Source organism: Nicotiana tabacum, chromosome 11 (assembly GCF_000715075.1).
Source record: "Nicotiana tabacum cultivar K326 chromosome 11, ASM71507v2, whole genome shotgun sequence".
In the NCBI taxonomy this organism is placed as follows: Eukaryota; Viridiplantae; Streptophyta; class Magnoliopsida; order Solanales; family Solanaceae; genus Nicotiana; species Nicotiana tabacum.
In genome coordinates, this window is record NC_134090.1 from 8,870,836 (window position 1) to 8,879,884 (window position 9,049).

Genomic DNA, 9,049 nt, shown 5'->3' on the forward strand with positions numbered 1-9,049 from the left:
AGTATTGTAAGCAGGGCCAGCTGGTTTTTCTCAACTAGTTTTAACTCTCCCAATTTTCTTCTCCTCTCTCTCTCCTCAAAATTTTCCTTTTGTAGATGAACCAATCTTTAGACTCATCACCTTCAAAACCTTAATGAGTATTCAAGATTTCATTTAAATTATCATGTAAATATTGAGGAACAAAAAAAGAGTGTAAAACTTAGCCCTTTTTTCTTTGCAAAAATAGTCTTTTTCCCCCTTTCTTGATGAGCCTTTTTTCTTTGCAAAAATAGCCTTTTTTCCTCTTTCTTGATGGGTAGTGAAGTTGAGGAGGAATATAAAAAAGAGAAAAATGAAACTTTGGTATTTAGAGAGAAAAATGGTTTGCACAAAATCAATACTTTCACTCAAAACTCTTCTATTTTGGTTGGTTTTAGTAGTGAAAGTCTCTGTTCTCATGTCTTCTTTTTATAAGTGAAAAACCAAACAAAAAAATAGGACAAGAACTCAAACTTAAAGCTTGCTCTTAGCTTCTCACTTTTTCAGCTCTGTTTCTCAGTTTTTGTACAGTTACTCTGCTCACTAAATAAGCTTAAGAATTCAAGAACTGAACTTTGATCCCAAAAAAAGAAACAGATATATTGAACTTTGGATCATCAATTATGAAAAGACCTTGTAGTTCTGATTCTTTGGGTGCTTTGATGTCCATGTGTCCAAATACTACAGGTACTTGTTATAATTTGCTTAAAGTTTTAAACTTTTTTTTCTTTCCTTTTTAATGGTATTTTTTAAACTTTTTTCCAAGCTCCAATTCCCAGTTTTAGCTATAAAGAAACTAATGGGATAATATAAAAATTGAATCTTTTTATTAAATCAAGAACATGGTTTTTTTTACCTTTCCTGTTATAGTAAGTTTTTATGCTTCACTCTTTATACCATTCTGTTCATATCTTTCCATTTTTAGCTTTTCTCAAGGCAATTATGTTGCACTCTTTATTTCATGTCTTTTTTCTAATAATTCTTTTTATTATTTTAGATGAGCAAAACCATGTGTATTCAACAAGGGACTTTCAGTCTATGTTATTAGATGAAGAAGGATGTATTGAAGAATCTGGTCATATTTCTGAGAAGAAAAGAAGACTAAGTGTTGAACAAGTAAAAGCTTTAGAGAAAAATTTTGAAGTTGAAAATAAACTTGAACCTGAAAGGAAAGTGAAGTTGGCTCAAGAACTAGGTTTGCAACCTAGACAAGTTGCTGTTTGGTTTCAAAACAGACGTGCTCGTTGGAAAACAAAGCAATTAGAGAGAGATTATGGTGTTCTTAAATCCAATTTTGATGCCCTCAAACATAATTATGAATCTCTCAAACATGACAATGAAGCTCTCTTGAAAGAGGTAATATAATGAGTTTTAACTTGTATACACATATAGTGTAACGATTTTTAGCATAGTAGTTTACGTAGAAGATAAATATATGAAACTATTCATAAAAAGCGAGATTGGCAACCTTAAAAGAATTCTTTCTTGTTATGACATGTTAGGAAATCATGTATAAATTCTTTACACCGTAAACAGGGGCGGAGCTAGAAGCTTAGCTATAAGTTCACCTAGTAACTTTTGTTCAAATAGGTGTTACGAAATTTATTAAATATATACAAATATCACATTTAGAACCTAGTTATTACCCCTTAAAGTCATTGTTTTAAAATTCAGAATCAAGAAAGTTGAAATCTTTATTCCACATAAGTTAATAGTTAATTCTTGATATAAAACATATAGCATAGCTAGATTAAGTTCTATCCCTTATGTTGTACAAATATTTACTAAATCAAGTTACTTATTAGATTGTTACACGATTAAATCTATGTATAAGCATTAGTTGGTCTGTAAAAGTACTAGATATTCATAAAGTTTGAATCTTTAAGGGTTTTTGTGCTGATTTTTGTGTCTTTTTTAATGGGGTGTTTTTAGATTCTTGAGCTGAAATCAAAGGTGTATACTGAGAATGGAGAAAGCAAAGGTGTTGCAGTGAAAGAAGAGGCTATGGAGTCTGAAAGTGATGACAACAAAGTGATTGAGCAGAGCAAGCCAAATGATAACGACAACAACAATAATAATTTTCTTGAAAATTTTGAAGAAGATGATGAAGAAGAAGAAATCAATTTTGAGAATTTTAATGTTGCTGCTGCTGCTACATCTACCAATATTTTTGGTGATAATTTCAAAGATGGATCTTCAGATAGTGATTCAAGTGCAATCTTGAATGAAGATAACAGTCCAAATGCTGCTGCTATTTCTTCATCTGGTGCTTTCTTGATTTCAACAAATGGAAATGGAAATGGAAATGGATCTTCAACTTCATTGAATTTTTGCTTCCAATTCACAGAATCAAGTTCAAAATCAAATCTTGGAGATGGCCAAAAGGGTAATAATAATTACTACCAGCCACAACAGTATGTGAAAATGGAGGAGCATAATTTTTTCAATGGTGAAGAATCTTGCAGTACTCTTTTCACAGATGAACAAGCTCCTACACTTCAATGGTACTGTCCTGAGGATTGGAATTGGAAAGAATAAAGGAAATGTCTTTTGGGATCAAATTTTTGTATAGTGGCTATAAGTGCAAACATCAGTACAGTAAATGGCCTAATGGGTAAATGTCCAGATATGAAAAAAGAAAAACTGAAGTTTTTGGATTTTGCCCTAGTGGAGTGGGGGTGAAGGAGGAGGGGGGTGGCTCAGGTGGGGTAGGTGGTAGGGGTGAGGAAAGAAGGAAGAGTGTGAGTTGGATCAGAAGTGTTCCCAAAGATCTGATCTTTTTTTACTGTTAAGGGGAGAGGAAAAAACTAAGTAAAAATGGGAAGAAGAAGAATTCCTGTTATGGCAAATAAAAGTGGCTAAAAGTATATTCATGCATTCTATATTTGAGTGATTTAATAGCTTTTTTCCAATGCATAAAGGGAAAATAAAAACCATAATGTTATTACTAAGGTATGACTCTGGCTTCTAACTGAGACACAATTTTGCCTTTTTTTTAATGGTTGGATGAACGGTTATTTAGGTTAATTTTTCTTTAGTGATTCATTTCTTTAGTGATTCACTCCGAAAATTCATTGGCCCATCCAGAAGACTCAATCCCGAAATTTTTGATTCAACACGAAGGGATTCATTTTCATTCCATTCTTGATAGTCGCTTTCACACATTTATCCTTTATATTTTAAAAAAAGAATTCATTTCTTTGCTTTTGTAAAATAAATTTAAGTATAATAGGTTTAAACTATATGATCATTAAATATGAAAAACTATAATATGTAACAATTTGGTGTTACTCTTTTAAGTGTTTGATTTTAGAGAAATTGTCATAAAACACTTTCTTTTAGTAGTAATTAGCCATCTATAGATACCATTTGCTATATTACGTGTTATAGATACCTTTTACGTGTATTTGATGTATTTAACTTAATGTATTCATGAATACAGTAGCAAAAATAAGCGTGAATCAGGAAAGTCTAGCTAATCTTCATATGTATTCAACTATATTTACGAGGTGTATTCAAAAATACAGTAACATTTTTTGTGTAAAATATGGACCTTTCAACTGGTTTAAAACGAAAAGGAAATCAATTTATCTGATATTCTCCTAATATAACTCAACTAATACAAACTATTGCACGATAAATCTAAATTCCTCCATTAACGAAAGTTTTTCAAATCGGAAAAAATAACCTAAAGCAGAGCAACATCTGGAGTTTAAGTTCTCCCTTTATTTTGTGGTTCCGCGTACCCAATTCTCTTTTCAACAACAAAAAATTGCTATTGAAACAATTGTATACATATGACAAGTTTAACAGTGTTGTTGAGGCATTCTGGCAAGTGGAACATTGAGAGCAATTACGTCGATTATTCAATTGAGGGAATACTGGTAAAGGAGTATGCATCGTATAGTGATTTGGTTCAACTAGGCATAGATTTGAGCTCAAAGTCCATTAAAATTCAATACAAAGTAGAAGAAAATTGCACGCCAATGGAAATACACAATGATATAGGTTACAGGGTGTATGTAGAGTTGAAAAAAGAGAATAGAGAATTCGGGAGGTATCCTTTGTGCATAATAACTATTGAAAAAGAACTTGTATCCGGAGGTAGTTTAATTCAAGGCTACATTTTGCAAATAGACGAAGCAGTTCAAATGTATGATTCTGATACAGATGATACACTTGCTCTAGATTTTGTCAGTTCAGGACAAGCAATTGGGGTGTTCGAACTGGACAAGAATTTGATAATTTCAAAAACTAATCAAAGGAAGGTTATGGTGGACAAGTATATAAGGATAAGGCTACATTGAAAGAGGTGATGGAGCATTAGTTTCAATTCTGAGTTGATAGGTCTAATTCTATCAGGTTTGAGTATATTTTATTATTCTTTATTTTTGTCGTATCTTGTATTTATGGTTGGAGTTGTAAGTTATATGTTGATGTGTTTATGCATATTTGTAAGATAATTGATCTTCACTGATGTGGTTAACTAGTATTTTATGATCTTCAAATACATGTATTCTTCTGTATTTTAATGGTATAAACTTATTACAGTGGCTCTCATTGTTTTTCTCTTTGGTTTACTAGTTGTATGCAAATGTATGCATAGTTATAAGTGTATTCAGTTGTATTATTTGCACAAATAACTATAGCCGTATTTGTATTCATGTGTATATGAGTGATTTTTTGTAAGCATTTATGTTAATCATATGTATAATAATAAATTCTTTGCAGCTATGCATTATTATGTATGTCAGAAGATTGTGAAGGGAGGTTTAAGGCTTCGAGCATTAACAAATTAGAACTATTCAAAGTGAGAGAGTTCATTGATAAGCATACATGTACGTTGAAGGACAAGGTGTATGAGCAGCGACAGACAAGTGGCAACCTTATAGGTGGTATGATTAGGCCAAAGCTTACTAATCATAAGAGGAAATACACCCCAAAGGATATAATTGATGATGTAAAATCAGATTTAGATGTAGATGTTAGTTACATGTTGGTGTGGCGGGCTAAAGAAAATGCAATGAATTTTTTGAGAGGTGAACCGACTGATTCATACAAAAAATTACCAGGATACTTATATACAATGGATAAGACATATCCAGGTTCGCACATTAGAATGGTAAAATTACCCAAAAATGAGTTCATGTATGTGTATATATATTTGTATGTTTTTATAAAGGGGTTTGATCATTGTAGACCCATTATGGTTGTGGATGGAAGTCACCTAAAATCTTACTACACCGGGACAGTCGTCTCGGCCAGCACGTTGGATGGTGCAGGTGAGTACGTGAATTATAATAAATTTTGTTAAAATTGTAAAGATTGAAATACATATTTTAAAAATATGTATGCAATTGTCTTTACAGGTCATATATTGCCACTAGCATATGGTGTTATTGATTTAGAGAACGATGCTGCTTGGACGTGGTTCTTTGAGCAATTCAAGATAGCATACGGTGATAGGAAAAACATGTGCATCGTTTCAGATAGAAATGAAAGTATCATTAAATCTATATCGAGAGTGTATCCAGATGTACCGCATTTTGCCTGTATATGGCATCTACGGAACAACGTATATAAGAAATTCAAAAAGAGCCATGCAAAGTTGAGCGAGATATACTTCTCGATGGCAAAAGCATACACACAAGCTGTTGACAGTCTGATGGAGAAGGTAGATATTAGGGTGAAAGAATACTTAGAGTCAGCTGGATACGAAAAGTGGGTTAGGTTGTATGCACCCGTTAACAGTGGATGGACCATGACGTCAAATATTGTTGAGTCAATCAATGTCGCACTAGTGTCAGCAAGGGAATTGCCAATATACGACTTCCTCGAAGAAGTTAAAAAGATGTTTGGACATTGGAATTGCAGTAACCGCAAAGAAGCTACACAAACTTACACAACGCTTGGAAAAAAATACCAGGAGATGCTGACTTTGAATGAGGCAATGTCTACACGCATGACTGTAAATTTTATTGTAATGTAATTGTATCATATATTTAGCTCTTTCTTTAGATAGCTTAATGTTTTCTGAAATAATTTATACCTTTTTTAAGATAGATGTATTCAATTGTATTATCATGCAAAGTCCTATAATGTTTTTGTTTCTTTTCAACTGCCTAAAGTTAACCAGATTTTAGATGTATAACAATGTATTCATAAGATAAGACGTAATTATAGTTTATAATTTTCCAGTCTACATAAATGATGTATTCTTCTGTATTCAAACATTTTAGTTGTATTTAACAGAATAATTCTGCATTATACATATAGAAATTCATTTGTTTAACTGAAATATTTATGCATTATGCATATATGATGCATTATTTAACTTAATAATTCTGCATTATACATACAGAAATATGTTTGTATTCAGTACATATTTGATTTAATTCATCCTGTTGTATATTTAATTCGTCTATTCTATGGTATATAAATGAATTTTTTTGTTTATATATGCTCAAAACTTATAGGTCTATGTTTAAATATAGGTGATACCATCGACTGAATACTTACATATGGTTACTGATGGAGGGAGGAATTACACCGTCTACCTGTTAGAGAGAAAATGCGTTTGCGGGAGGTTCCAAGTTGATGAGTTACCATGCCCACATGATTGGGTTGTATTGAAGAGCAAGTTTCTAATGCCAGAAGATTATTGCTCTAACTATTACAAACCGAATTCTGTTGTAATGACATACGATGTGCCTATGTACCCGCTACCGGACAGAAATGAATGGAATATACCAGCACATGTTGCAGAGGAAGTTGTATTACCCCCAAATGGAAAAGACCTCCTGGAAGGCCAAAGAAGAAGCGCGATAATCCTTTCAGTGAATTGCTACAGCCGAAAAATCAATATTCATGTTGCATATATGGGCAGAGAGGACATAATAAGCGAACGTGTAGAAATGCTCCACGTAGGATTTAGTTAACACTCTGGCATGTACTAGTGCTCCAACGATTTGTAATTACTTCTAATGACATTGTGAAATAATACATTTTGAACCTTTAAATGAATATATCCAGTGTACTAGTTAGTTGTAGCATTGTGTTAAATACATTCGAATACAACCTTTCAACAGATACTTAGACAATCTATCATAGACAGTGGCTGAGTTGTATATACATAACCAACCACAATACATCTGAATACAACTATATAACAATTTCAATAAATACATATACAATCTGCTGAATATATAATTACAACAATTGTATTATTCAGTCTCTGATTTAGATATAACACACGTGAGGAGCTGATTACATACTAATATACAATGTTGAATACATACAAAAATATAAATTGTCTTATACATTGTGTCTGCCTTGACTATACAAATCAAACCAAATGAATACAATTACTTATAGATTTGTATATGTATGAATATAACCTGCTTAAGTAAAATAAATACATCAAGTTGAGTACATACATATAAACCTGTAATATACAGTTTCTGACTTTGATATACATACAAAGTGACTGAATCTTAATACATACTTATACGCCCTGTTGAATACATATGAATATATCCTGTAAGATACATATGAATAGAAACTGTAGACTAAGTATGAATACTTATGAACAAAACAATAAAACATAGATTGAAAAGTTGCAATGGTCATATATGAACAATGTTGATAAAGTGATTAAAACATGGATTTTTCTAACTGAATACCATCTTCACCAAAAAACTATTCAAAAAATAGTATTCAACTAAAACAACCTTCTAAAACTACATTCACCTAAAGCTACTCTAACACTATCTGCAACTTTGAATCTGACTCTGTGATTTGCCTAGCAATCTTTGTGGTGCTTTATTCTCGCTTATGGTATCGGCGTCTATCTTCTGCATAGCATAGTCCCAGAGGAGAGCACCATATCTGTCACGACCCTGGTTCGCCCTCCGTGAACCATCGTGACGGAACCTAGTCTCTACGACTAGGTAAGCCTAATTTGCGAAAGAAAAACCAAAATTTACGGAAGTAAACAATTTAAACAGAAATAAAGTAGTAACAGTGTTTAAATGTACCGCTCGGCATACAACACATTTAACTCTCAATACCAAACAAAAATCCAAGACCCGAAAACCCATGAATCACAAGCTAAGATCAATAACATATAGCTCTAACTCCGGAATGTCTAATAAAAATAGAAAAAATACAAAAGGGCTAAATACTAAAAGCAGGAATAGAAAGGGACTTCTCGGTCTGCGAACGCGGCAGATGTACCTCGAAGTCTCTAGAGTAGTCTCCTCCTTAATGATGATAGGCCTGAGTAGCGGTACCTGAATCTGCACATGAAAAACATGCACAGAAGAGGCATGAGTACACCACATCGGTACTCAGTAAGTGCCAAGCCTAACCTCGGTTAGGTAGTGACGAGGAAGGTCAGGGCCCTACTAAGATCAAATAGATAATAAGATTGTCACACCTCCTTTTTCCGCACCCGAGAGGGCGCAAGGGAGTTTTTCCAATTAAAGGACAATCGGAACGGGATTAGTTTATTTATTTCAGAGTCGCCACTTGGGAGATTTAGGGTGTCCCAAGTCACCAATTTTAATCCCGAATCGAGGAAAATAATGACTCTATATTACAGTCTGCGTACCAGAAATCCGGATAAGGAATTCTGTTAACCCGGGAGAAGGTGTTAGGCATTCCCGAGTTCCGTGGTTCTAGCACGGTCGCTCAACTGTTATATTCGGCTTATTTATCTGATTTTTAATACAATTATGAACCTATGTGCCAATTTTATCTTTTATCCGCTTTTATCGTTCACCGTTATTTTTATAGGACTTGCAACGTCGTGAAAACATATCTCGAACCACGCTACATCAATGCACCCGTGGTTATTGATATATCTCGACTCGGCTGAGATTTGGATTTGGGTCACATAAATGTGCACCCGAATTAAGAAAAATAAATTATTTAAGACGCGCCTAAAGCAACTAACGTATGGTTGTTTTGGGGAGGGCCGTAACATTCGCTAAATGACCTATCCCGAATTCTAAGTGTTTTAATATATATA

The 9,049-nt window shown here is 33.3% G+C and overlaps 2 protein-coding genes across 2 annotated transcripts; both read left to right on the top strand.

The window, feature by feature from the left end:
• On the top strand, positions 1-2,972 carry LOC107820637 (homeobox-leucine zipper protein ATHB-5). Its single transcript, XM_016646951.2, has 3 exons — positions 1-705; positions 1,016-1,374; positions 1,951-2,972. Exons 1-3 carry the CDS (start codon positions 642-644, stop codon positions 2,554-2,556), a joined length of 1,029 nt encoding a protein of 342 aa, XP_016502437.1. The 5' UTR covers positions 1-641; the 3' UTR covers positions 2,557-2,972.
• An 843-nt stretch (positions 2,973-3,815) lies between these two features.
• On the top strand, positions 3,816-6,956 carry LOC142165732 (uncharacterized). Its single transcript, XM_075224094.1, has 5 exons — positions 3,816-4,300; positions 4,750-5,140; positions 5,201-5,300; positions 5,388-5,986; positions 6,513-6,956. The coding sequence occupies exons 1-5, from the start codon at positions 3,816-3,818 to the stop codon at positions 6,954-6,956; spliced, it is 2,019 nt and encodes a 672-aa protein (XP_075080195.1).
• Positions 6,957-9,049: the final 2,093 nt, after the last annotated feature.

What these genes read in the sequence shown, in the direction of transcription:
- LOC107820637 (XM_016646951.2), top strand. Translation starts at nt 642, where the DNA reads ATGAAAAGACCTTGTAGTTCTGATTCTTTGGGTGCTTTGATGTCCATG. An exon ending in CATGTGTCCAAATACTACAG is followed by an intron (nt 706 to 1,015) that starts GTACTTGTTATA and finishes TTATTATTTTAG; the next exon opens with ATGAGCAAAACCATGTGTAT. An exon ending in ATGAAGCTCTCTTGAAAGAG is followed by an intron (nt 1,375 to 1,950) that starts GTAATATAATGA and finishes GGGTGTTTTTAG; the next exon opens with ATTCTTGAGCTGAAATCAAA.
- LOC142165732 (XM_075224094.1), top strand. Translation starts at nt 3,816, where the DNA reads ATGACAAGTTTAACAGTGTTGTTGAGGCATTCTGGCAAGTGGAACATT. An exon ending in AGGAAGGTTATGGTGGACAA is followed by an intron (nt 4,301 to 4,749) that starts GTATATAAGGAT and finishes AATTCTTTGCAG; the next exon opens with CTATGCATTATTATGTATGT. An exon ending in CAGGTTCGCACATTAGAATG is followed by an intron (nt 5,141 to 5,200) that starts GTAAAATTACCC and finishes GTTTTTATAAAG; the next exon opens with GGGTTTGATCATTGTAGACC.